At 54.8% G+C, this 27,456-nt stretch overlaps 8 protein-coding genes across 8 annotated transcripts; 6 read left to right on the forward strand and 2 right to left on the reverse strand.

Annotated features, from left to right (window-relative positions):
• Positions 1-740: 740 nt before the first annotated feature.
• On the forward strand, positions 741-1,955 carry LRP88_05288 (SUMO ligase MMS21; the record flags this gene model as incomplete). Its single annotated transcript, XM_083241846.1, has 1 exon — positions 741-1,955. One exon carries the CDS (start codon positions 741-743, stop codon positions 1,953-1,955), a length of 1,215 nt encoding a protein of 404 aa, XP_083102994.1.
• Positions 1,956-2,651: 696 nt separating this feature from the next.
• On the reverse strand, positions 2,652-3,415 carry LRP88_05289 (3,4-dihydroxy-2-butanone-4-phosphate synthase RIB3; the record flags this gene model as incomplete). Its single annotated transcript, XM_083241847.1, has 2 exons — positions 2,652-3,298; positions 3,355-3,415. The coding sequence occupies 2 exons, from the start codon at positions 3,413-3,415 to the stop codon at positions 2,652-2,654; spliced, it is 708 nt and encodes a 235-aa protein (XP_083102995.1).
• Positions 3,416-4,408: 993 nt separating this feature from the next.
• Positions 4,409-5,329, forward strand: LRP88_05290 (S-adenosyl-L-methionine-dependent methyltransferase; the record flags this gene model as incomplete). Its single annotated transcript, XM_083241848.1, has 1 exon — positions 4,409-5,329. The coding sequence occupies one exon, from the start codon at positions 4,409-4,411 to the stop codon at positions 5,327-5,329; it is 921 nt and encodes a 306-aa protein (XP_083102996.1).
• A 1,207-nt stretch (positions 5,330-6,536) lies between these two features.
• On the forward strand, positions 6,537-8,628 carry LRP88_05291 (Alpha/Beta hydrolase protein; the record flags this gene model as incomplete). Its single annotated transcript, XM_083241849.1, has 2 exons — positions 6,537-6,998; positions 7,054-8,628. The coding sequence occupies 2 exons, from the start codon at positions 6,537-6,539 to the stop codon at positions 8,626-8,628; spliced, it is 2,037 nt and encodes a 678-aa protein (XP_083102997.1).
• A 2,571-nt stretch (positions 8,629-11,199) lies between these two features.
• Positions 11,200-11,727, forward strand: LRP88_05292 (uncharacterized protein; the record flags this gene model as incomplete). The annotated part of the gene is made up of 1 exon (XM_083241850.1): positions 11,200-11,727. One exon carries the CDS (start codon positions 11,200-11,202, stop codon positions 11,725-11,727), a length of 528 nt encoding a protein of 175 aa, XP_083102998.1.
• Positions 11,728-13,122: 1,395 nt separating this feature from the next.
• On the reverse strand, positions 13,123-16,062 carry LRP88_05293 (uncharacterized protein; the record flags this gene model as incomplete). The annotated part of the gene is made up of 4 exons (XM_083241851.1): positions 13,123-14,580; positions 14,752-15,350; positions 15,406-15,800; positions 15,851-16,062. The coding sequence occupies 4 exons, from the start codon at positions 16,060-16,062 to the stop codon at positions 13,123-13,125; spliced, it is 2,664 nt and encodes an 887-aa protein (XP_083102999.1).
• A 953-nt stretch (positions 16,063-17,015) lies between these two features.
• LRP88_05294 (S-methyl-5-thioadenosine phosphorylase) lies at positions 17,016-18,071 on the forward strand (the record flags this gene model as incomplete). The annotated part of the gene is made up of 3 exons (XM_083241852.1): positions 17,016-17,043; positions 17,118-17,609; positions 17,668-18,071. The coding sequence occupies 3 exons, from the start codon at positions 17,016-17,018 to the stop codon at positions 18,069-18,071; spliced, it is 924 nt and encodes a 307-aa protein (XP_083103000.1).
• A 7,999-nt stretch (positions 18,072-26,070) lies between these two features.
• On the forward strand, positions 26,071-27,320 carry LRP88_05295 (histidine-specific methyltransferase; the record flags this gene model as incomplete). Its single annotated transcript, XM_083241853.1, has 3 exons — positions 26,071-26,372; positions 26,482-27,176; positions 27,244-27,320. The coding sequence occupies 3 exons, from the start codon at positions 26,071-26,073 to the stop codon at positions 27,318-27,320; spliced, it is 1,074 nt and encodes a 357-aa protein (XP_083103001.1).
• Between the last annotated feature and the right edge of the window lie 136 nt (positions 27,321-27,456).

The following is a 27,456-nucleotide window of genomic DNA, read 5'->3' on the forward strand; positions in this document are numbered from 1 at the left end:
TAGTTGCTGCAAACGGGCCTAGCATGGATGTCTCTGCTTTCATCCTTGCACCAACACGATGCAAGCCCTGTCTAAGCTGTCCAGGGAGCTGATGAACTGGCAGACACGGACAAGACATGCCGGGATATCGATGACGGTTGCAAACCAGATTCGGCCAGTAATGGATGGACCCTGATTGACAAAGGAGTCCGCCTCTCACCCAAATCGACCATGTTTTGAGTTTGGACCCTGGCGTGTGGCAACAGGGATGTGCCGTCATGAGATGGATGGGTGGATGATCGACTTTGAGGTCCCGTGACACAACACTTTGAGGCCGACTTATGCAAGGCGGACATTAATACTAGAACACTTTGGGCGTAAAATGCCTCAAGACCTGTATCCATTATTTACTCAGTATATATTCAAACCGTTTAACCAGAATTTCAATAAAGAATGGGAAATGAAAATACCCATAGAACTCCCCTCGAATTCTTTCAATCCACATTATGTTCGAATTATTCCGAATCGTGTTGCTGTGGCATGCCAAGTTCCAGTTCTGGGTGTTATCGCCTACTCGCCGTTAGATCCCGTGACACGACTCTCGGCCGCGTTCACTTTACACGTGCGAGCTGCCGTGTCGCGTCGCACCCTCCTCTGGCGCATTCTCTGCGGGACAAGGACCAAGCAAGACAAAGAAAGCCCACGATGCTGACTCTCTGCAACACCGTCCCATAATCGACCTCTTCCCATTCGCAATCGCCATGTCTCGCAGGCTCCTCAATCGCTCCGGCGTCTCCTCGTCCTCGACTGCGACTACGACCACGTCCTTGCCCGAATACCAGCCGCCCTCTTGCCCCCTCTCCGACGCTGCACGCCGCGATCTGAACGACCTGTCCCACGCCCGCACCACCGTTGTCTATCAGCAGCAGCTCGGTGACTCCGTTGGCCTTCTTGGCTCCAGCATTGGCGACCTGCATGAACAGCTGAGGGAGCAGCGCGATAGACTTGAGTCCCTACGCGCGAAAAGGCAAGAGAAGGGCAATGAGAAGACGCTAGATGAGGAGCGCCTCGAGACCCATGTTGCCGATCTCGAAACGCGGGTCGATGCCTTGACCGACTCATTTGAGGAGGCCATCCGTGTCGTGATCGATTACAAAGCCGAGTTGGAAGATGAAGGCCTCATCATCACCGATTTGTATAACGCTGCCGCTGCCGATGTAGCGCAATCCCAACGCCGTCCCCGTCGGGGTGACGATGCAGAAGCGGCCGAGGAAGCAGACGACGATGTCGATAGCAAAGAGCTCGCCGCCTCGAGCATCCTGGAGCGCTTCAGGGACATGCGTGCCAAGAAGAGGGCCGATTACACAGCCATGGACATGCACCAGCGGTACGCCCTGAACAACGACTACGCCGGCTTCAAGAAGCTCTGGCACGACGCCATGGCCGGCGAGGACGGACCACCGCTTCCAGACGCCTCACGTTGGTTCCGTCCCGATGGCCGACCTGTGATGCGCGCGACGACCCCTGGCGCAGCGGATGACGATGACGATGATGACATTGCTGTGGCCCGCGAGGTCCTCAGCATCAACTGCCCGCTCACGCTACAGCCAATGAAAGAGCCTTACAGCAACCGCAAGTGCAAGCACACCTTTGAGAAGGCTGCCCTGCTCGACTACTTGCCACTGCGAGGTGATGCCCAGTGTCCACAGACGGGCTGTTCTGAGGTTAGTTCACTTCTCATCTATCTCACTCTTGGAGCTGTGACTGATTTCAAAACCCAGCGTTTCTCACGGTCACGATTCGACCACGACTTCTACCTTGACCAGGCCATGGTGCGCCGTATCAAGCGCGCCCGCCAAGCCCAGGAGCAGCACGATATGGACGAAGAAGATGATGAGGGCGAGGAGGACGAGGATGTTGTGGTTAGAGGCCACCAGCCAGTCCCAGGAAGAGTGCCAAAGAAGGAGAGTGTGTAAAATCGTCGCGTGGTCTTGGATGTGGGATAGAGGGAAAGAATACGGCGGCGTCATGGGGTAAATGACTTTTGCGATATGATGACACGATGAAATGATACCCGCAGCAGACTTGCACGCCGAGGAAGAGCGAGCTGCTGTATTACAGATCAAGCATGGGCGAGGCTCAGGGCCAATTATTCTGGACACAATGTGAGAGCAAGCAGACTTGACTGGTACGTAGGACCAAGAAGCCTTGACAAGTCACCATACATACTACGGCCTTGAGACTAAGACATGAGGTTAATATCAGAGATATGAGACATAAATCCGAGTTGAATGATATAAGCGTACATCAGTATCCTACACAAGGCCCATTGAGTTAACATGACACCCGGTTGAGACGCAGGAGCGGGGAATACGCTGGTGCAAAGACGGAGGGGGAAGAATGAGGGCGTCCTCTGATTTGTCTCATCCTTCTCTTTTGACTGCCACTGTTTTCTGGACGCCAGAACAAACCCCGGTCTATGCCATGCCAAATACCCCATGGAATCAAGAAACAGATATAGCAAAATACATGTCAAGAGATGAACCAAGCCGTTTCGTCAACCGTCAAGCAAGACTGCCGCCACGTGCCGCGTTACCAGGTACGCAAAAAGATATGGCGGTATACAATCCGCCATGCCTCGCTCCAAAACCACAACCGCAACTTCAACCCTCTCAGCTGCCGTTGGCCTCGGACCCGTTGGTCTCGAGCTTGCCCTCAGTCTTCTCAACGTAGGCAACCAGGTCGGCGATAGTGCACACCTTGAGCCCCCACTTCCGGGCAAAGGCGATGCAGGCTTCTCCCCTCAGCATGCCGTGGTTGTGACGGACCGCCTGGCCAGGCGTCTCCTCACCATCGTCAACCATCTCACAGATGGCGGCAGCCTGAACCTTGCCGGCGAGGCGGCAGAACTCGGTGGCGGCCTCAGTGTGACCTGGGCGCTGACGGACGCCACCGGGGCGGGATCGGAGGGGGAGGATGTGACCCGGGCGGCGGAAGCTCTCTGGGCGGGCGGCGGGGTCGGCGAGTGTCCTGCAGGCGAGGGCGCGGTCGCGGGCGCTGATGCCAGTGGACACGGAGGGGTCGGCCGAGTCGACGGAGATGGTGTAGGCGGTTCCACGAGGGTCCTGGTTGTTGGGGACCATCTGCGGGAGGTCGAGGGCGGTGGTGAGAGCTGGGGAGAGAGGTGCGCAGACGTAGCCAGAGGAGTGACGGATGAGGAATCCCATCTTCTCGGTCGTGACGTCTTGAGCGGCGATGATCAAGTCTGCCTCGTTTTCACGCGAGGGATCGTCGAGGACGACGAGGAACTCGCCATTTCCTATGCGCAGACACGTTAGAGAAGGTTTAGGAAGTGAGGAGTAGAGTGTCGCATACGGAAAGCCTCGATTGAGTCAGGGATCGAGTCGAATTGGTTCAGGTCGATTGTCGCAGGCATGATGAAGGATATGAGAGGGTTACGGTGGTAGATGGAGGAGGAATTGGGCGCAGAGGAATATGAATTGGCGATCAAGGGCTGGTAGAGTGACGCGTGACTCTTCGACCTCGGCTTGATGGAGTAGCAGTAAATGCGACTAGCAATGCGACGCTTTGCGATGGCAAGTACACGAGGAGAGCGGGCTCGGTTCCGGAGGCGGAGACGGAGGCGGCGGGGAACTTTTTTTCCTACTGAGGGGAGGGGTTCGGCCCGTGATCTAGAAGACAACAACGAAAGCGGTGGAAGGAGGATGAATTGAGAAAGAGGAACAACTGTACGATCAAGTGATTAAAAGAAAGAAAAAAAAAATTATCGAAAAGACAGGCTTTAGCGGCGCCCTCGCACATAATAACGGACGACGTGCTTCCACCTCGCATGATTCAGACCCTCTCTTTCACACTCTCCCCCTCCTCCGCTCTCCGGCTTTCACCTGCTCGGTGCCGCGCGGTGAATTCCCGGCTCTCACACTGTAAAAACCCCGGCTTACCCGGACTGAGCCTAGGCCGGGGAGGACAGGGCGGTTCCATCTGCTTCGCTCACATGTCTGGGATGGCAATTGGTTAGGTTGTCTTGCCCGGTTTGGGGCAAACACTCGGGCTCCCTGGCTCTAGCGGCCGTTTTGGTTTCCCCGTCGCGCGGTTATTATGTAAGCCAGCTGGAAAACGCAGTTGGAGTCAGGAATTGCGAAAGCATCAGTCAGCGAGAGGATATCCGGGAGGGAAAAAAGAGCGTCAATTGCGGCAGTAGTGGGACCGATGACGGAAAGAGAGCCAAGTTGTTGAATTGTATCTTGTCACTGGATAATCGATTGATTTCCCGTTTCAAGACCCCACTGTTGGTCTTTTTTCCCCCTGGCTGGCGGCTTTGTCATCCTCTGATACCTCGCATCACAGACGTCTTGGGCTGGTTGCATCACCAACCATACAAATCCTCCTTCTTCTCTAACCACCAACCATGCCGGCTCCGTCCCGGCCGGCGGGTGCCTTGCTCCGAAGTCTGGCCCGATCGGGTCGACGGCCAGTGTTATCATCGGCCATCCCACCACCCTCCCTCCGCATCATCGGCACCTCCGTCGCAGCTCCACGATGGAACTCTACAACATCCCCCAACAACTCCTCCTCGAACTTCTCCTCCGTGAACCCTGATGAGGTTTCACACTTCAACGCTCTCGCCGCAGACTGGTGGGATCCTCATGGCTCCTCGCGGCTCCTCCATCTCATGAACCCTCTCCGTCACGACTTTATCCGCGCCTGCCACAGCGCCCAGGCCGATGCTCCCGCGACGACCGATCTTACCTTTCTCGATATCGGCTGTGGCGGCGGCATCTTTGCCGAGAGCGCCGCACGGCTGCCGATGACCCGGCGCGTCACTGCCATCGACCCTACCCCCGAAGTTCTGGCCGTAGCCCGAGCCCACGCCCGCAGAGACCCAGGGTTGCGCAACAAGCTCGAGTATCGCCAGACATCGATTGAGAACCTACCCGTGCCCGCGACGCCCGAGGAGGCTTATGATGTGGTCTCCCTGTTCGAGGTGATCGAACACGTCGATGCGCCGGCCGCATTCCTGGAAAAGGTGCGGCCATTCGTCAAGCCGGGAGGCTGGCTCGTCATGAGCACCATCGCGCGAACATGGATGAGCTGGTTCACGACCAACTTCATAGCCGAGGATGTGCTGGGTATCGTGCCCAAGGGAACGCACGACTGGAACAAGTACCTCAACGAGGAGGAGCTGCGGCACTTCCTCGCGAACCAGGGATGGAGTCATCCCATGGTGCAGGGCGTCGTGTACGTGCCAGGCCTGGGCTGGAAGGAGGTGAAGGGCAGCGAGAAGGTGGGTAACTACTTTTTCGCGGTGCGCAAGACGGGAGAGCCATGATGGAAATGGATATGTGACATAACTGTATAATCTACCTTGGGTGTAACGGAAAAGGCGCATAGATGAGGTTGTACTCAGTATTAAGAAAAAAAAAGAGTTCTTGCTGTAGACACTACCAATGCCATATCTGAAACGATCAACAGGCCAAATGTATAATTGGCTCCGTCGTATTCACTCACGAACCAAGCTTTGGTAAGGGAGACATCACGTCATGGGATCACAATCCCAGTGATCCCTGTTTCGGTTGGTAAGATGTGAGATGCTTCTTCTTAGGCAGTCATGATGAGATTGCAGGCTCTCTCTCAAGAGATTACTCGGGGTGCAGCATGGTCGGGTCACATAGACTTCCCTTCCGCCCTTTGCTTACTGCAACCGTCGTCAAACATCCGCTGCCACGCACGGCGACGGGCCGACCCCTACTGGAAACATGTGCCGTTGGAGATTTGCATCCATTGCAACTAACGATCAGCCGCACGTGCAAGGGTTGAGGAATTGGCATGTGCCGACGAAGTGTCTTGAGAAGTTCTAACCAAAGAGAGTCGAAAAAAGAAGCCAAGAAAGGAGTAAGAATCCTTTTGTAAACTATCCTAGCCATATATATCGACACCGGTCATTCCATTTGACCCGTCCAAGCTTCACCGTTGCTTGACCATGGGCAGAGCTTCGTTCGTGTGAGCCTTACGAGGGGGACCTAGCTCCCCACATGACCACCAGCCACTCCGCTGTCTCTAGGCGCCGATCCCCACTGTAACCCCAGCGCTCAACGCCCGAAAATCCCCCTAGAGGGAGGCGATGCAAGGCACAGACGATGGACGACAGCCAGTGAGGGGGTGGGTGTCAGCTTGCGCGTACTGTAGCTTCCATCCTTCGATCCATTGTTGGCAGAGCCTCGTTTGTCCTCCCTTCATGCACCATCCGACAAGGCTTTCTTTCTTTTTACGTACCATTATCCCTTCTTTTTCATCTCGTTTTTTTGCATTTCTGCTTGTTTTCCCTTCGCTTTACCCCGTGTCTCGGGAGCTGTCTGTCTCAGTCGCTCGTGTCTCGTCCCGGGCTTTTCATGTCTCGCTACAGCATTGTTTTGCCCTGTGATGCGTCGTCGTCAGTTTGCTTACTAGCCTGTTGTTGAATGACGACTCCTACCATAGAATCTCTCACCACCAGACACGCTCGACCGCCCCCGGCCAGACGCTGGCCGCCCGCCGTTATGGCGCCTCCTCTCATCTTGTCCCTCTCTCTGCATCTGCGGCTTTTGCTCCTAATTCCGCTCCTCGCATTCCATACATCGGCGCAATTCCTGCCTCGCTCCGACGCCGAGGCGCGCAACCTCACCGTCGTCCGCTCACCTGCAAACCGCAATGTCACAGTATCTTATAAGGTCCCCGAAGGCGCATGCGCAACCGCTTTCGATTCTCAAAAACAGTACACGGGTTGGGTTTCGGTTCCCGGTGACTACCCAACCAATCTATTCTTTTGGTTTGTTGAGGCCCGCGAGCGAACCGAGAGTCTCACCATCTGGCTCAATGGCGGACCTGGGTCCAGCTCCATGTATGGATTCTTCACTGGCAACGGGCCCTGCGAGGTTGTCGAGAAGGGTCTGGATGACTACGACACTGTTGCTCGCGAATGGGGCTGGGATCGCGCTTCCAACATGCTCTTCATTGATCAGGTGTGTCCAGCTTGGGCTGGTATCGACTTACAATACTGACCAGCAACCATTCTAGCCTAACCAAGTAGGCTTCTCTTACGATTCTCCCACCAGAGGCACCGCCAACTTTGCCCGGGGCACAGTCGACGTGCCTCCTGTGCCCAATCCCAATTATCCCGAATGGGTCTTCCGCAATGGCACCTTTAGCTCTGGTGACAGGGAACACACCGCCAACACGACCCAGACGGCTGCCATGGCTGTATGGCATATGGTCCAGGGATTCTTGACTACCTTTCCGCAGTATCAGCCTTCCTCGCGCGGTCGAAACAGTTCTCTCGGCATCAACCTCTTTGCTGAGAGCTACGGCGGTCGTTATGGTCCCATCTTCGCCGAGACCTTCCAGGAGCAAAACGTTCGACGCCAGAATGGAGAGCTGCCAAGCAATTCAACTATCGATGTCCATCTTAAGTCACTGGGCATCGTCAACGGCTGTGTCGACATGGAAACCCAAGTGCCCTTTTACCCCATCTTTGCCAGCGAGAACTCGTACAATTACAAGGCCATGTCTCCGACCGATACCAGTTATTATCTCGACAAGTATTCTTCCGAGGGCGGCTGTCGCGACCTCCTCCACCAATGTGGCGCTGCCGTTAGTTTAGGTGATCCCGAAGGTGAGGGCGACGAAGATGCCGTCAACCAAGTGTGCTCCAAGGCTAGGGACGAGTGCCTCGACATCCAAAACGCCTACTTCAGCTCAAATCGAGGCGCTTACGACCTGGCTGCCCCCTACGCGGACCCATTCCCGCCAATGACGTTCCAGGAGTACCTCAACCAGGCTGAAGTGCACCGTGCCATAGGGTCGCCTGTCAACTACACCATGTCCAATACCAACGTATTTTACGAGTTTGCTGAGACGGGAGACATTGCTCGCGATGGCAATATCCCGCGCCTTGCCGCTCTCCTGAACCAGGGTGTGCGGATCGGCCTCATGTACGGTGACAGGGACTACATCTGCAACTGGATGGGTGGCGAAGCCGTGTCTAAGAACATCGCCCAGGAGGCAGGCAATGCGTACAGCACCGGTTTCCCTGAAGCCGGCTATGCGCCCATCATTGTCAATGAGTCATACATCGGTGGTGTTGTTCGTCAGTTTGGCAACCTATCCTTCAGCCGCATCTACCAAGCTGGGCACGCGGTGCCAGCCTATCAGCCGGAAACAGCGTTTCAGGTGTTTGCCCGAATTATAATGGGAACGTCGGTGTCGACGGGTAAGGATATTGACGCCGCGTCGTACAACACGTCGGGTGACGCAAACGCTACGCACACGGATACTCTGCCCAAGCAGATGAAGCCAACGTGCTACGTCCGCGACTACGGTGGCACCTGTGACGAGGACGCGCAGCAGCTGGCCATCGATAACGACGGTGTCGTCATCAACGGTGTGCTGTACTCGTCTTCTGGAGACTGGCCTCTCTATGCCAAGACCACCACGGAAGCCAGGACAACCACGGTAACGGCTACGCCCACGAGCGACTTGACGGGTGTGTTCACGGCCACCGAGACACCCGACGCTGGAGCTTGGAACGCGCCCAGGCCTGGGATGGTGGTCGCCTTTGCTGGCATGGCTGGTTTGGGAGCCATGATGGTGTAATTTCTACTGGTTGGATAAAATATAGGCGTTGGGTTGTTTTAAGCAAGGAACATTGCTCATGGCAGCGTGTTTTGGGGGCTTTCCCTGGCTGGTATCATGATCCCGGTACCTACATGTATATAAAACTAATGATTTGAAGACGATACCATATATGACAACAGCTCGCTGGCGTCCATTGTTGCTGTGTAGGGGGCCTCAAATCCCAACCCGCAGGTTGGGCCTCGTTGTTAGACACACCCACAGGTTCCATGAAAGGATCAAGCCTGGCTCGCTGAAAAGGTCTAGCCAGCCATGCCTCCTCATCCGTGGGTTGTCATTTAGCTGCATCCTCAGTGGACCGCGGATCCTTGGGTTGTAAGGGATCTGGTTTAGAAGCTCTAGTTATGCCACAGCCTGCCTTGGCCAAATCACAGCTCTGCCGCGCCATGGCGTCTGCATGCTCACCTGAAGAGTTGAGATTGGGTATAGTTTTGTTTATCATCAAACGCCCCCCCTCCCGTCTCACCCATTGGTATCCATTGGTTCAGCTATTGCTAAAGACCCCAGATAGGGGGCGAAGAGGCAACACATGGTACAGTTCATGCACCAGTCAGCTTTGATACAATCATGTAAGCGCTGTTCTCTCTATTACCTGGTATTGCCCCTATCGTAGATCAATTCACCACCGCGTTAAAATTGGGGAATCCTTTGCTCCCCTGCTCGGCTAGAATGCCTCGCTTGTAACCCTTCAAGCCATTCACAAAACGTCCGGCTCTCGTCGTTGATACTGCGCCAAGTTGCTTGATAGCTCAATTGTCGAGCCACATAAGCCAGGCCAGGAGGGTCCTATATTGCTCTCGGGCTGGGAGATGGGGCATTGAGGGTAGTCGAGATGCTCCCTAGTAAATTGGCCGCCGTCATCTAGCGGCCAAGTAGGATCATCCATAGTCGAATATGTCGATATCCAAGGTTCAGGGGCTGTCCAATTTAAACACTCGGGGCTCATTGGCATGAAATGTAACGCCGTGAAGTCGCCCGATAGTTGATGGTGATTGTGATCAAAGCCATGCCGGGTCCCGTCCGCCACTGAATGCTCGTCACTGATCGAAAAAGTAGATGTCGAACACTCCTCTATCCGGCTCATGTGAAGAGGGCTCGGTGATATTAGACTTTTCTCCCAGGACAGAGCGTCAAGATCCTCAGAGACCGATGTGTGATTCCTCGTCGATCTTCGATTCCCAGAGGTATCCTCCTTCTCCTCGGGGGATTCATCACCCAGAACAGCCTTGACGTATCTGTCGAGTGATGAGGCGGCGGAAAACTCCTGACTATCAAACAAACAGCTGGATTGCCATGTCTTGGACCGTTCCGAACGATACTGCCTAGAGGCCATGAAGTCGAGCTCCAGCTTTTGCACAAGAGCCTGCCTCAGGAGTGAGCGTGGGGGAGGTTTTCCGACCTGGGGGTTTCGCCGTCGGCGCTTCATGAGTTCTTTGATATGGCATATCTACAGTGAATCAGTCTCTCATGGTAAGTTTCTTTTCTCGTGCTTTCGGTAGCTGAGGTTCATGTTGAGGGGGGTGGGTGAAAGTGAGGCTGTCGAGTAACAGAAGCAAAGCACATTATGCCTCAGAAACTGGTAGACGTACAATAAAGAGGAAGTCGATTCGCATCAGGGGTTGAAAACCTGTCAAGAGGTTGATGATGGTCACGGGCGGATTCCAGCTCATTCGGTCTGGATCCAATTGTATCGAGTCTAAGGTGCTTCGCTACCTAGGTAGGCAGCCTTCAACACGTCAGAACAAGTCCGGCCCTTGAGCGTGGAGATGTCAATTGTAAAAGAACGACTTGCCTCAACTGAAGATGGCTTCGATTCCAGAATAGCATGATGCGTTAGTATTCTGCACATTCCAATTTATCCACTCCTTGAAGCAAATTACAAAAAGGCCCTCCTCGAAGCCTGACTCCGACACAGCTGGAATGGATATGATCCAATCAGTCGCGAGCCGTCGCGAACCGTTCTAAAGAGCATGATTGGTCAATAAAATATGCTGTCCTTAGGAAAAAGACATGGGGATCGCCACCCAACGAATCAGCGTCGCGTATTTCTTCCCTACCAGGCGATCCGCCAAAGTTACAGTATCAAGGCCCTAACACATGCAACCACACGGGGTCAGGCAGGCTTCCCAAGTGGCCATGGCAAACGCCCATGGCTGTTCCAAGAACTCTTGCGACGCAAGTTCCCGTCACTGGTGGGCCTATGCCCCCTTGCTAGCTTCTCTTTCAAGGCCCTTGATTTGCTCTCCCGCAGAGAGGCTCTTGATGCTCACTCCCTTCAAGGCAGTGGCTTTACAATGGATCCGCCAACCAGCAAGTCATAAGTGACCCACCAGATCTTGACGGGCAATGGCAATTGGAGTCGATATGGTACGAAGTAGGTGCAGCTGCCCCCCCCTTATTAACCGCTGTGTTTTACGCCATTGTAATTTCCATATCTCTCTTTCACATTAAGCCGTATATAGTTCAAGGCCAGTCTAACATGAGGACTCGAACATCAAGACAGATCGGCCAGATCCATTCTACACATAAACAATGACCCCCCAACCCTCTTTCCCCCCTTACGAGGTCTCCCTGGCCTCCATCAAGTCTCCGAATCACATCCTCACCTCCAACCCCAGTACCGAGCCGTCCTACCACTCCCAAAACCCCAAAGTACTACACCTCACCAACGACGGCGAGTCGAGCTTCATCGGTCTCAGTTACCTCCAAAAGCTCCATGCCAAGCAATTCGGCCCCGACAAAGCTCTGCCGGAAGTAGACGCCAGCACAGAGGTGCAGCTCCGCTCCCGATTCGCCGGCACCGACGAGGCCCAGGTGACGACCCATCGCGTCCTGTACGCGCCACAATACGACATTATATTTATCAGGCATGACTGGGAACGGCCGGTACAACAATACTGGATGAAGCTGAACTCGGAACCCAAGTCAGGACACAAGTCAGGACACAAGTCCGGTCACAAGTCAAAGAAGAGGCCGAGCCAAAAGAAGCCTCATAAACAACACCAAGCCACGCAGCGGAGAAGACGTGCGCGGACACTCAAGCAATGCAATACCATGTAGAGAGCCTGGAGCTGAATACGGGAGGCTGGCAGATATATCTTTAATCCAATTGACTTTACTTTATCACCATGTTACATGTAATCATGGCTTTGTTATAGCGTAGTCTCGAAAAGGGTGCTATTCTCGGTAGACAGTCTAACCAGCTATACATACAAGTCACTCTGTCCTCCTCCAAGTCAGGGCGAAGTTCCGGGTACCACTTTCGTGTCAAGTAGCCACACCATTGTCCCATCCGCATAAGGCCAACAAGAATATGCAGGTCAGTTGGTGTCAGATCCAGTGAGCCGCAACAACGGACACCAGGGGGTGGTGTCGGACTACGCCGTGCAACCGACCTCTTCTTCTTCTCGTAAGATCGTCCCTGTGGGTTTTCTATTGCGGTACCGATCTGACAGGTCGGGTGGCATCCAACGGTTCCTTGTATCGGGTGTAACTTTTGACGTACCGAACGCTGCTCAGACGATCTCGCACCCCTCAACTCGGTATGCGTCCACGGTCGACACGTTGTATACAGTGCTATCAATGTATTCTAGCAGCGTATGGGTGCTAGTTACAATATTTAATAGCATCCGATATCAGTTACAAACGAGTCGGATGACCGGGAAACTTGGTGGTGGCATGCGTGCTTACATGGGTGCTTGATCATCCGGGCCGCCGGGAAGAGGGTGTGTTATGCCTTCACCTGCAGGCAATATAGTAAAATCACCTGGTCTCGTATATGTACTGTAAATGATCACTCATTGGGGACAACCTCTACACCATCTTCAAATGTGTAAGAAGAGAGTCAGACCCCGAGGGGCGACTGTCCCATCTTGAAGTTGTCTATTGCAAATACGTACGCCTATATCTCACGCCGCGCGGTAATAGAGGCAAAGGATACGACCCAGGCAAAACTGCAGGTGCAAAAGCATCAATCATCATCTGGACTGTGTCGTCTTACACAAGGCTGGTTGGTGCCTGGTCTCTCGATTCGTTATTTTCAAGGCTTTGAGCCACACACATTGTCAGCATGGCAAATATATTGAGGTTCAACTTGTAATTGATTGGCTCATGAGACAGAAATGCTAACAACAGAAGTATGCTGCGTACGCGCACAACAGGCGAACGCGTCTAGCTTCGTAAGCCTCCATTCCTCCATCATGACTACCAGTGTCAGACACTAACCCCCAAAACTCCGCCCGGCCATTATGATGCCTTCAGTAAGCGAAGCCTGACAAGGCTTTGAATAAAAAGTAATAGGTTACATCGAACACCTGATCATCATGAGATGGTATACTGATGACGCTGGCCCTTTTCTACCTAGGCAGGCACCTATCCATTGTCAACTGGTCGGCCTCAACCAACCTGAAAATCCGATTTGCTGCCTCTCGGGCCATCACTCTGTTGAACCGCCCTTTAGGCCATAAAGTCGTCCTCGATGCTACCTCGCCCACTGGGTTGGTTGAGGTTCAGCCTTGCGGCCCCATCCACAATATCTGCAGTGTCCTGTGCTCCCGGCGCAGATGTACCCGAACGAACCTGGACCTTGACCTCTCCCTGAATACCATCGACCCTTATTGTTGACACTGTAGTACCTCCAGGCGGAGGTCTCAGATTGGGTGGTGGTGAAAGATTGACAAGCTCGCGGAAAAAGTTGTTTGCGGCCTCACACCCATCCAACAGCCACTTCAGGCAGATGGTCACTCGCTCCTTAGCGAAGGGGTTGTGGTCGTCGTAGGCGCAGCAGTTCAGCAACGGCACTATTCCGTTGTACTTGACCATCTGCATCTGCACGTCAGGGTTGCCGGGGCTGCTCTGTCCAGGAGGCGGCTGCAGAAGTGTGGCGATGATGGTGAAGATCTGACCCTTGATTCCAGACCAGGGAAACTTGTGGGCTGGCTCTTGCAAAGGTGGCGGCGGTGGCGACGGGGGAAGTCCATCATCTCCGGTAGAGTAGGGACGTTCCACCATGGGGTTGCTGCCAGTCTCGTTCCGAGGTGATCGCTTTGGAAGTTCGATGAGAGGCTTCTTGGGTACTCCAGCCTCGAGTCCGCTCAAGATGGTGATGAGATCGTAAACAGCTTCCCACTCGATCAGCTTCGCCCGCGTGTCCATCATCTCGGCAACTGTGGTGAGGAAATCGAGATACTGAGCGAGGCCGTCCTTGGCACGCTCCATATCCCAGCTGTCCACAGGGAAATCGGACGGGTCACAGTTCTCTTCCCGAATCTGAGCTTGGAGATGCATGAGCGCTGCGCACTCGGGGACAATACGGCTCCGGAAGAAGCTAAAGAAGAAATGCACCAGCTTGATATCGCGAGCATTGTCCTTTGACTCCTGAGAAGAAGGATTGTTGACTCGGGCTCTAAACATGTGGTTGACAAGTCGCAACAAGACAGTCTGTGCAGGTGAAATGATGTCCTTCGAGATGCGCAGAGAGTTCCACGCATAGGGAATCAAGGCGCTGTGATGAAGTGCCTCTACGATCTGCGTCGTCACCTGGAAAATAAGTGACTGCTCATCCTTCTCCCAGACGGCGATAAAGACTAGCATCTCCCGCAGAAGACTCTTGCCGCAATCAAGCGCCAGGAACATGCGGCATCGAGTCTTTTGCAAGTTTTCGCCCGCCCTGGTAAGCCCTGAACCAGCATTGTCCAGAATACAAGACTTGACAATCATGTGCAAAGCCTCGATTTGCTTTGGATCCAGGATATTTGGTACTTCAGTCAACAAGCCCGTCAGCGGCCCCTCTCCATAAGATTCGTCGTCGTCGGCATCTTCATCGTCCATCATGTCTTCAACATAGTCATGAGCATACTCATGATCATGGTGGTGGTGATGATGGTGATGGCCATGGTCGCATTCGCACTCGCACTCGTGGTCATCGTGGTCATGATCGTGTTCGTGGTCGTGATCATGGTCGTGGTCGTGCTCGTGGTCATGGTCGTGATCATGCTCATGGTCGTGATCATGCTCATGATCGTGCTCGTGCTCGCAGTGATGGCAATGCTCATGATCAGAAAGCTCTTCTTCCTCCTCCACAACTCCAGGTGGTGGAGAATGGTCTGTTCCGCAAGAGTGAGCATATCGGTGAACCAGGTTGTTGCGGCAGTGCTCCGTACGTGTCTGGGCAAGCTCCACAGAGGGCATTCCAGCCACCCAGTCCTCGTAGTTGGGGTCCCGAGCATTAAGCCACCATGTGTCGATCTCTCGAGAGACGCGGCCATACGCGCGGTCTTGCTCGAACTTGTCCGACTCATCTGGCTTCCAAATCGGGTTGATCTTCTCCTCGGAGTTGGTCATATCAGCTGGAACATCCACAGAGCCATCAGGGAGCCAGTTCCAAGCCAAGGGTCGGATAGGAGCGAGGTTCCCAGGAGGCTTGTCCGCGTGATTCTCGGCGTAATCCTTCAGAAGCTTCCTCGCAGTGTCGCACATCTTGGAGTTACGATCGAGCCAATGCTGAACCTGACGCTTTGCAACATCTGGGCGGAACCCTGAGCCATCACCTAGGGCTTCCTCGGGGCCAGAGAGCGCACCGTCGTCGTCAAAGAGGACGTCGAACCAGAAAGACATCTTGTTTCTATCATGCTTGGCTGTCCAGTTGTGCGCCTGTTGTAGTGAGGTTACAAGCAGCTTCTTGTCTAGGGAGAGTCAGTTTAAAGCCACCTAGATGAGTAACTCAAAGGCCAAACTCACAAAGTTCTGTAACATCAGTCAACTTGAGCCTCTGGTTCTCGTCGATGATCTCGCCGTCGTATCCCTTGCTGGTAACGTTGACGCAGAGGATGATCGTCTGGTAAACCATCTGGTCGAAATGCACCGCCGCGCAGATATCTTGGGGCACCTCGGGCTCGGCATTAACAAGAAGGTTGCGGGCAATGTGCATGAGCTTGATGAGGATCCCGAGGTCCTCCTTGATGGACGCATGGTGGTTGACGATGCAGGCCGTACTCTCCTGCGGCGTGACGCCCTTTTCTGGGTCGTTGAGGCTCGACAGAGGTCCCACGGATCGAGTCGTGAGGCTTGGGATGGCAGCGGCGAAAATTCTCGTGAGCCAGATCCAGATCGCCACATTCCTCGAGATTGCCTCACTACAGACTACCATCAGTGGTGAGGCTCTTGGCGGGTGCGAGTCACTTACCGGGCCTTCCGGAGCGTGTGTGTCTTTTCCAGCGTCTTTGAGATCATCGAGCTCACTTTTGCTGATGTTTGAGGTCCCATGGGGGGTGACTGAGTGTAGTGGCCCTCGAGGCAGATGAGAGCGGCTGAGAAGCATCGCTCCTCGATAGTCTCCCCGGTGCCATCTTCTTGAGCCTCTACTGGCAAGCTAACATAATCGGGTAGGCGTGTCATGGCGTCCTTTTTTATGTCTTCAATATGAGGACAGCTGATATCAAGTGTGTTGCTGATAGTTCACCGGATGTTGTGGTGACCTAAAATTCGGCGGGGCGCGGAAAATTTTGGCCGGCTTGGTCAGCACCTGAGGAGAACGATGAGGTAGCCGTGGTAGCCAGTAATTCACAATATGTGATTGCCACTTTCCAATATTATTGTTCTTAACTAAAAACAAACAGAATGATGACATCGGCAATCAGCTATTATTGAGGGGCCTGTATGATTTTCTTCTACTTGCTGAAATATGGATGCTTTGATGACCTGAGCTGGGGATGGGAGTTAACCTACACAGAATTATAAAACCGGCACTACCGGGCTTCAACGTCAAAAAATTAACCAAAGCAACAGAGGGTTTGCAAGCATCCTCTAGGAGTAAATATATATTCTCACAGGAGTACGGAGTGAAATATATGGATAGGTAGGTAAGCAGGCAATGTCAAGATCGAGAAATACTCACAAGGTAGAAATTCAGAGTCCCCATGCGATGATATCATAACCTCAAAACCTACCCTGAAGTGTCCACGCAACCTCCCCAAACCTTGTCCTCGTTGAACTCGAAACATGTAGGAACATTTCCTATTGGTCCTGGGAAGGAACTGAACGTGAGAAACCTTATTCCGTCCTATCGATACTGTCGTGAGAGCGATGTCCCTTTCAAGGTCGATAATGCCCAACGTGCCGAGCCAATGAAAGAGCCCTGTGAGGCCCACGACCCCTCCATGGAGCACGCAAGCTTGGGACGTTATCCATGGTGGGGTAAAGGTTCTCGTCAGCGTCGGGCACGAGAAATATCTGTGTCCCCCTCCAAGCGACGACGACAACTTCTTTCCTCCTCATCGACGCCGCTCTCCTCTCCCTGACCTCGCCCCCCAGCCTCGCTCCGAGCCTGCTCCTCGATTACAGCCGCCAAGATGGGTGACCTCCCCACGACCTTTGACAGTGCGTCCACCAGCCAGCTCCTTCGCTGGATCTTCACCGAATAGGCCGAAGCGCAAACTGACACGTTCACTCAGAGCCCGTCCATATTGCCGTCATTGGCGGCACTGGTCTTGGCCAGCTCGAGGGCTTCGAGCCCATCGCCGCCCTCAACCCCATCACACCGTGGGGTGCTCCCGCGTCGCCTATCCAAATCCTCTCCCACAAGGGCGTCAACGTAGCCTTCCTCGCCCGCCACGGCATCCACCACCAGTTTGCCCCCCACGAAGTCCCCAACCGAGCCAATATCGCTGCCCTGCGGCATATCGGTGTCCGATGCGTCATCGCCTTCTCCGCCGTCGGTTCGCTGCAAGAGGAGATCAAGCCCATGGACTTTGTCGTTCCGGACCAGGTCATCGACCGCACAAAGGGTGTCCGCCCCTTCACCTTCTTCGAGGGCGGTGTCGTTGGACACGTCGGCTTCGCCGATCCCTTTGATGCGGGCCTTGCCAAGGTGGTCAAGACGTGCGCTGAGCATATGGAGGGAGACGGTGTTGTCTTGCACGAGAAGGGCACGGTCATCGTCATGGGTAAGCAAGACATAGATCCCTGCCGAGAAATCTGGTCATGATCTGACGAGTAACATAGAGGGACCCCAATTCTCAACCCGCGCCGAGTCGCACATGTATCGATCGTGGGGTGGATCGGTTATCAACATGTCAACACTTCCCGAGGCGAAGCTCGCCCGCGAGGCTGAGATGGCCTATCAGGTGATTGCCATGGCCACTGACTATGACTGCTGGCACTCATTCGAGGATGTCAACGTCGAGATGGTTGGAAAGTACATGAAGGCCAACAGCAAGAACGCCAAGCGCCTAGTGGGAGCCGTCCTGGACCGTCTTGCCGACCTTGACAACAGTGACTTGGTCCTGGCTAAGCACTGGCAGGGTGCGTCCCAGGGCGCCGTCAAGTTTATGACCAAGCCCGAAGGCCGGGACCTCGAGGCGATGAAGCGTGTCGAGTACCTCTTCCCTGGCTTCTGGGAGGAGTAGAGTAGGAGCTGGGATTGGCTAGAGTTGAAGAAACGCCAGACTTCTGGCGTTGATGATCGGGCGTTCTGGGTTCAGCGGCAGAGAAAACATGGATGTCTGGCATGACTTGACGTGAAACCACCTACCTCAACTGTGGTGGCGGCTGGGAATTAGATTATAGAGGAGACCCTTGTGCATAGACGTGGAGGACTTTCGGGATCCAAGGCCGGACTTTTGTTTCTGAAATGCTGCATACGAGCAGCCCGACTCGAATGCGCCTGCGACGCCTTCTTGAGCACGATCCAGGGAAGACAAAGGTGTCGAATGACCCCTGGTCCTTGACAAGGGGGTCCTCTTCTCACTGGGGCCAACCTCCAGATGGGACCGAAATAAAAAAAAGTCTTTCAGGCGCTTCAGTGTCTGCTGCGAACCCTTGACGTCTTCTTTCCTCCTCTTGTTCTCTCAGAGCCTGCATCTGCCAACCGACGTGGCTTTAATGCGGCTCTCGAGTTGGCAATGGCAAGGCCCACTGCGGCGCATGCATTGTGTCTCTGTTCCATGTGTTTGCGACGGGGTATCGAAGACGAGGAGCGAGCAACTTGGAGAGCAAACACTGGACGCACCTTGCAAGGGGACCAAGCAATATGGCGTGAGAGGAATGAACAGCATGAACCAAGGTTCTGCAGAGACGGCGCCGACTGGGGTTCCTTCGGGTTCCTGGAGCGTTAGTGAACCTCGACTCGGCAACGGCCCGTCCTGGAGGCTTGTGTTTGCCGGGGTCCTTGACTAATTGCGCTTGGCATTTCTTGCAGCTTACATTAGTGTCGTGGGGAAGTGAGGGCAGGATTGCAACGACATCCATGACGCCCTCCGGCTATCATGGACCTTCGATTTCTCATCACCGTGCCCACACCCACAGCCAACAGCGGGATTCCCCTTCAAGGAAAAATGTCGATGCACCTCCCATGTTTGTCTCGGCTGGTTGACAGATCGTGTGTCGAGAAACGCCACCACTTGCACAGCATCGTTTGACGATGGGGGACATAACTAGAGGGGCATCTGCCGCGCCTATGAGGTCTGGAACCTCTTGCTCCCTCACACCTCACGCCCTCCTTGCTGCTGCGTGCCCTCTGTACGCAGGCGCCGCTCGCGGGGGCTGAATCGACAATAACTTATCTCGGCCGGGTCCACGGCCCAAATCCTGCAGCATCAGGTGTCAGACCTGCTCCGACTCCGCGGTCCGTCCAGAGTTGCTTGTTGTCTCCCGTTGTTTTCTCTTTGAAGTAAACCAGGCACGCCCCAACAGCTGGGGATTGTCGTACAGACAGTGGATTGATGACATTGCCGAAGACCATGTCCAGGTTGGGGGCCTCGGAGTTGAACATGCCCAATGAGATGCTCGGTTGATGACAGGGCCAAGAGCCACGGCAGCTGTTATCGTAGCTCCGTGAAAATCACCGTCATTGATACAGGAGACATCCGTATTTTGTGTGTCCGTGTCGTCGGAGGCCCCGTTTTCCCTTTCTTGCCCATGCCTCATCCCACAATCCCCATCAACGGCCTGGGACCAGCCGCCGGCAGTGTCGACGCGCGTAGCTGCAGAAGAGCGGTAAACATTGGGTTGCGGCGCAGCACAAGGTATACATGGCAATGAGAAAATATCCCGGCGGCCTGGGTCCGTCGTCTCCATTCCGGCCCGGAGCGAATCGGTTCCCGAAGACTCGAGAAACTGGCCAGTTGTCGGCCGGGGCGCCTTGGCTGGATTGGGAGACCGAAATGGAACTTCGTCCCGGACGCGGAGCCCAACGCCCACGTCGAGCCAACACCGCCGCCGAAGACCAGACCCTCACTGGCTCCGGGACCGAGAGCAGCGCTCGGCCGGGGAGGCGGCGCGGTCTGAGCGACAGACAGAAGCAGAGGTAGCTGAAGAGCGTGACCACAGTCTCGCTCATGTCTCAATGCCTGGTGTGTCGTTAGTGTTGGTGCAATGGTCAGATCACCTTGTCTGGCGAGTTTGCTTCTCTAGCTTCGCCCGTCTCCAGCCAGCCGAGCGCAAACCCACCAACTGTGGGTTAGGCCTGGCGCCAGGCTGTAGCGACGGCGTCTTATAGTGTCCACAACGTCAACACTAAAAAGTCTTAGCATGCAATGGCGGCCTTCGTGCCGTGCGCCTCTTGAATTCGGCATGAGAGCACGACCCGTGGGCCATGGCTCGAGCTCTTGCTGATTGTCAGCCGACTCCTTGTCTGGTTGTAAATCAAAATCTGTTGGATCTATGCCAGCGCACGATGTTGCTGGTTGCGGGTTTGCGAGCTCGAGCGATCGTGAGCGTGAGATGAAACAGGATCCCAGTGGATTGATGCCCATCAAATGGTTGGTTGGTTGTGTCAGATTCGAGTCGCGTGCGCACTGCACAACCTGTGCAGGCTTTGACCTCGAGTGGCCTCCATCTCGGACAGTTCTTGGCCAGAGCGGTCCACAACTGTGCCTTGCTTAACCCGCGTCGTGCATTTGCACTGCCAGGTGCTGTCAATGCTAGGTGCTGCAGGCACAGATGGCCCTTGGACGGGCTCTCTCATCTGCCGGTCTCGCAGTAGAGTGAGCTGGATACGTACATGAGAGCTGCAGTAGACTGCTGTGCACGCCCGGCGTCAAAGCGGCCGGCGAAACTATCACCATGGGTAAGCCCCAATGATCCCTCTGCACGTCCGTCCGTCGACACGCCCTTGCACATTGCAATCCCATCCTGCCGTCTTGGAATAAGATGGTTCGCCGACAGAAGGATCCAAGCATCCTGCCGGAGAAACAGAGCCTTCCGGCAACGAAGGAGCAAATGGGTAGCACCGCCGAGGATCGTCGGTTGGAACTTTTTAGTGGGCGTTAGCTATCAAACCCACGTGGCGTGTGACGCTCCGGAAAAAGCAATGCAAGGCGAAGACCGCAATGAACGCCCACCAGCCTCTGGTAACCCATGATGCCACCGGGTCGTGCCATCTGTCGTCTCTGACTTGCTGGAGAAACGGCCCTGGGACGAGCGTGCGTGCGAGCATGCGTACGAGGCTAGTAAGCGATGGCGTCGGGGGTTGCTTGGGTCAGGTATTCTTGAGTACTGATAAGTTTGGTGCACTGTGGTGATGCCGCCATCTCATTTGTCCATCACAATCGACAGAAATGCACCACTTGGAGCCGGCGAGGTTCTGGGGAGAGCGGCAGGCTGTTCCGTCAAATGAGGAGAGCAAACGTTTCGGTGGTGGCAGTAGGGTTAGCTCAACAGACGTCAAAATGTCTTGGATTACGATGGGCTCTTACCTGAGTCAGCTGCGCTACTGCTGATTGGGCGGTTGCCGTGATTCCAGCTGTCGCGATGAACTGTTCCTGCTGTTTTTGTTTTAGAGTGGATGTTGGTGATGATCAAAACTCCCCAAATGAGCTTGGCTACAACGGCCCAGGCACCAACGTTGACTAGCTCCAGGTAGGACCGCATCTCGCGCTCGGGCATCTCCACGATATTCCCGACAGGGACACCGGACGGCGTGTCCGTTGAATTCCGGCTCGGGATCGAGACTGGCCTGAAGTTGGCGCCTCGTGAGCGATTATTCATCGTCATGTTGTCGTTGTTGCTTGTCTCGGTCTGTGCTTGCTTTGTTGAGGCTCTCACCACGGCCGTTTGTCTTTGTTTCTTCTGCCACAGCCGTAATAACAAGGAGTCACAATTCGGACCCGTCCGGTACCTGGTCACGGGCTTCCAAAGTTGCCAAGCTGCCGGGGTGCTCTTGCTGTACCCCTGCTGGCCCACCTAGCGCGGCTTCGCTTGGTGGTTGTGCTACCGCCCAGGACCTTGTAAGGCGGCCGAGGGTAGCTCTTTGACATTGGCAGCACGATTGTCATGTCGAGACTATCGAATGAAAGGCCCTGAAAAGACTCGGAAAGGAGCCGACCAAGCCAGGTGAGGTCAACGTTACCAGTCTGTCGGGAGAGGCAAAAAGGGACCTTTGCCCGGTCGTCCTGCCGGATTCGAAGCCGGCCAGTAAGTAGCCCATGGCACGAGGCAAGGCAAGGTAAGGTGCCGCACCCTCTTGCTCCCCCAGAGCGCAGGGCAGCGACCCCCTATCGCGATCTATCGGACCGCCGTCTGGGGCGCAAGATGGGGGGGCAGCCCAGCTCAGCAAACCCCCCGCCCCTGGCTTCCACCTCACTGCTGCTAGGCCATCCCGGCCTTCGGGTTGCGGCTTGAAGACTTCTGCTATATGCGGGCGGCATAAATCCCTCTCAAGCGGGTCATGGCCAGCTTGTCAGGCGAGGTGCCGGTACGGTACGGTACGTTGCGGCCTGTCAGCTGGGAGTGTCAAGCTGGACGGGCGTGTTTCGGTGCTGGGTGATACAGCCTGATGCTGCTTTGCTGGTAGATGGGAGCTAGATGGATGTTGTTGGCTGTCTGTCAGTGGCTTTTTGTCTTAGCTCGGCGTGCCCGCACGCGGCCTGTCGATCTCCATCATCGAACTCACCCGAAATAGGTAGGTGTTCTGGTGGGATGCTCGATAGTGCCATCGTCATTCGTCATGAGGCTGCCGAGCTTTCATTGACGTTCCAAGTCGCAATGGGCCCTGGATGGATGTCAATGGATGGATGGACGGATGGAGCAAGCTACGCTATTGTGCAAGCGCCAACCACATTGGGTCCCAGCTAAACCATGTCGATAATTCGCAGAGTTTGGCTTTCCCCATTGTGTCAAACACCACAAACTAGGGTCTGGAGATGGAGGTGTCTGGATGGAGTTCCCAGGATGGAGGGATGGGTGTCGGCCAGGGTTGTCATGGAGGGGTGCCAGCGGTGGTGGAGGACAAGGGCTGGCGGCCCTTCCACGACGTCACTTGTTAACCCCTGCCCATCCATGGATGGTTGTACAACATGCTGATTATTCATGCTCGGTTTAATTGTTCTGGTGATTCTACTATTACAGATGACCTTGCAGATGTGACGGTGGCGCTCTCTGCATCGGCAAAATGAAAAATGAGAGCTGCATGGTATGGATGGATGGATGGATGGATGGATGTAGGTAGGGAGGTATTGTATCCATGGATCATGAGGAAGGGAAAAAAAAAAGTGCTCGTCATTTCCCACCGCCATCTCATCTCATGGGGAAAAAAGAGCTTCCCAACGTCCAATGCGGGAACAAGGGCACATCCCAGTCACCTCAACTCTGTTTTTCAAGGCCATTCGAGCTCACAGGCGCGGGTCTCATTTGGAGACATCCATATCTAGAGACCTAGTCCATGTTCACCCGCTGGGAGCGAAATTCTAAATATCTTTAGCACCACGGGAGTTCCCTCGCCTCGCCTTAGTCATGATAATTTTTAGAACAGCTCCATAAATTGATTGCGCGTAGGTTTCCTATCATGTCTAAGCACACATCTTCCACCCAAAAAGCTTCGAATAGCCGCCCATGTTTTCAAGACCACGGATATGTACGTAACAACCTAACCTACGAGATGCGATGCTTATCCTTGCCCCATTCTCTCATTTCCGAAACAGGCACCGGAACCCACGACTACTGCAGCTCACCCACGCAGGACAGACAAAAGACATACAGATACAAACAAGCAAGATGGCCTCTGGCAAGAATGACACTTGAGCCATTGCGTCGACTCACACACCCCTCCTGGTCCATGTAAAATCCTCGGTTCTGCAAATGCAATCTCCATGGACCCCAGCCGAATCGCGACGCAGCAGACCACACCTCCCTCGACTCAACTCATTGCAACCTCCACACCACCAACAACGTCCCTACCTGGTGCTGAGCCGTGCCCATCCCCGTCATGATTTCTCCCACAATACGTAGCATCTACGCGTAGCACCCCACCACTGCCATGTGACAGGACGTTGAGATGCGACAGTGATCTGTACCGCGGCATAATGGGGCGGAGATGGGGCCAGGCCTGGCCATGGAGCCTGAGAGCAGGCTCTTCCTGATGCTTGATCAAGAGGCGGTCAACGTGTCTAGATTTTATCCCAGCGAAACCGTCTCCATCGTCTCAGAGGCCTGCTTTCAAGGTATCTCGGGTAATCTTGATGGTGGGCTCTGATGGGCAAGACGGCCAGGAACGGCGCCCTCGACATTGCATTGAAGATCAACGGCGCTATTGCACCACCCGCGATGCTCGACATGGAGCTCTTAGGGGCACTGAGCCTAAGCCATCATGCCTCTGGGCTGCGCAGAGGACATGCCACAGGGCCTTAGGCCCAATCAAGCTGGGCGTCGAAACCACGCTATCCTCCTGCCTGTCATGCTCATGCTCCTTGTCTTAGCGGGACACTTCTTGAACCATGACGTGCATTTCCTCCCACCATCAGGGCCGGGGTTGAGAAGCGCCACTGTAGTGCAGCCACCCTGATCGGGATTCTCGGCCAGCCTTCTTGCTCTGCGCTAAAGTGACCAGTCATCTCGTCAATGCTTCCTCCCAACGTCGTCTAACAAACGAAACGTTGCGACAAGACCGTACCGCGGCCGAGGGGCAGAGAGAGGTGGGAGATACGGCGGGGGACGACGGACAAGGCCCGGAGTCGACGGACAGAGACGGGACAAGTGGAGGTGGACGCGGAATAGTGCTGAATTTAGCACCTATGGAGCGAAATCTTGCCGATTCAGTGGAGTCGACGGGTGTGCCTATCTCCATCGTCGACGACGGGAACGGTAGGTTGGCGCCTGGAAGCGCCGTAGGTAGGCTTGTGCTCCCTCATGAGGGCGGCGCTCCCTCCCACGCGAACGCGGGACCCCATGAGCTCTCCCACCATGGAGGGCTCTTGTTTCTCACCACACCCTGGGGGGCCGCGCCTGGGCTGCTAGCGCTTGGGGGGGGCAGCAGGGGACCGGCCAGGGGATGGGTATCGTGACAGATGGAGTCCAAGCCGAAGCCGGATGCCGTTGGAGGCTCTGGCCCACTGTAATGGACGTCGAGAAGGCCAGACGAAACACGCTCTGCTCCGAAGGGAGTGAGGCAGTTGCAAAACCAGTGAGCCGGGGCCCGGATTGAGTCGACATGAGAGAGAGAAAAACAAGGGTCCCGTCGTCTTCCCCAGCGCACGACGGGTCTCCCATGTCTGACGGTGGAGAGAAGAGCCATGTTGGAGCAATGCCACCCTCCATGCATCGCCCTAATGTAGGACGAACCACTTCTGGCCAGGTCCCGGCCATGGCCAAGATTCGCCTCAAATTACTACGCACGCAACACATGCTAGGGGGTGCTCTTCCAGCAGGTAGGTCGGTAGGTAGGTTGGTAAGTAGGTAGGAGACAAACAGTGGAGGTAGGTAGTGTAGTGAGTGGCCGTACAGGGACGTAGTCGAGTTGGCGAACCGGCAAAAGGCCATCATCATTTCACCAGTCTCGTCTTTTTTTTTTCTTCGACTCGACTCGACATTGGATGTCTGGGCACTGAGGGGCGTGCTTGGTTTCGTCGTGATTCACAGCTGCATTTGCTCTTTTCGCTTGAGGCGTGCTTTCTCCTCTGCCGCTCGCTGCAACAACACAACAGTTCAGGCTCTTTTCATCGGGTGGAGTGAGCAAACCCCAGCGGCGCTTCCATTCCCAAATCTCCTCCTGCTTCGATCGCGTGCGTGTACCTTCCACTCTTTTCTCATCTCATCTTCCCGTCGACTTCCATTGATCCTGACTGAGGAAAGTGCTCCGGGTATAAAGATTCTCCCAGCGCACTCATGCGACTTAACACACCAGGCTCTTCTCCTCCATCACTACCACCACCACTCGCTCAACCACGACCCGGGCGACCACAGTCCCCTCCTTCCAGCCTAGACCAGCGAATCGTATCGTTCACCGTTGCGTTGCCGTGCTTGCATCGCGTCGCTTCGTTTCCGAATATATAGATCGCCCGACGTCAAGCGGTTCTAGTCGCGCGTAATCGGGCCCCATCACCACCTAGCCTCACATCGACCTGCTTCTCACCTTGACTAAGGCCATTGACCACTCATTTCCTCGAGGCTCACCCACGAACCGCGGTCGACATCATGCACTCCAAGACTAGTGTCGCCACCAATGGCACTGTCGTCGACATCGGCGGCAGCAAAATGTACGACAGTGTCGCAGAGAGACTGGCCGAAACTCTCAACGCTCCATACTCGTCCACATCCAAGCCCGTTCTTCCTGACGAGCTGCTGTATGACGACGTTGGCTTGCCGATCTGGAACCAGATCATCTTCACCCCCGAATTCTACCAGACCCACGACGAGATAGCTCTCTTCGATAAGCATGGCGCAGACATTGCGAAACGCGTTCAGGCTGGTGTCACAGTGATCGATCTAGGAGCTGGGTTAGTCAATAATTTCCAAGCAGCACACCACCATTGACCCCCCGCATTCTACCTAACCCTCCTTGGTTGGAAGCTTACCCGTTCTTCGACTAACACCCCTTCCCTCTAGTGACACGCGCAAGGTTGGCCACCTTCTGACCGCCTTCGACAAGGCCAAGGTTCCCACCAAGTACCTCGCCCTCGACATCTCTAGATCCTCCCTGGTTCACAACATTAGATACCTGGTTGACAAGCACTCCAAAGCCAACTCCTCGGTGACGTGTGCTGGTATCTGGGGGACATTCCAGGATGGCATGGAGTATGTGCAAAAGATCGAGACACCACGTCTCTTCCTCTCCCTGGGTTCCGTGCTGTGCAACGATCCTTGGCCCGAGGCGTTGTCCCACCTCAAGTACTGGGCGAGTGCGCTTCGGCCTGACGACCTACTGCTCATTGGTATGGACGGACACATTCTACCCAACAACAGGGAGAAGATCTGGGACGCGTATCACTCCTGCGACGACCTCTACCACACCTTCTTCCTCAACGGCTTCAAGCATGCCAACCAGCTAGCGGGTGAGGAGTGGTTCCGTGAGGAGGACTGGGAGTTTCTCGCCCAGCTTGAGCATGAGCCCACGACTCGTCACCGGTTCTTCTTCCGAGCCAACAAGGATGTCAAGCTCAAGATGGGGCGCACCATCAAGAAGGGTGAGGAATTCGACTGGTTCGACTCTCACAAGTACGGCGAGGATAGCGTTCGCCTTATGTGTTATAAGGCAGGACTGAGCGTGCTCGATGTTTGGCAGGCGCCCAACTCGGAATTCCGTGAGTCCTCCTTCCTTAATCATGCCACCTGTGGCGCCGTTTACGATTCCATGCTGACGGATGCAAGGTCAATATCTCGTACGCCGGAGAGGCGACAAGGACGAGCAAGACGACGCCGACAGCGCCGTCTCAGGAGTCAATTAATCAACCCCAAGACCCGGGTGTCACATCTTCCCCTCCAAGCCCTATAATACTTTTACCCCGAAAAAAAAAAGGTGGGCAATTATTGCTGCGATTATCTGAGAATACCACAGAGGGACATGGGAGGCGCAAAGGCGAA

The sequence above is a fragment of the Fusarium phalaenopsidis genome, assembly GCF_050370095.1.
Source record: "Fusarium phalaenopsidis strain FUZ10S chromosome Unknown contig_32292, whole genome shotgun sequence".
In the NCBI taxonomy this organism is placed as follows: Eukaryota; Fungi; Ascomycota; class Sordariomycetes; order Hypocreales; family Nectriaceae; genus Fusarium; species Fusarium phalaenopsidis.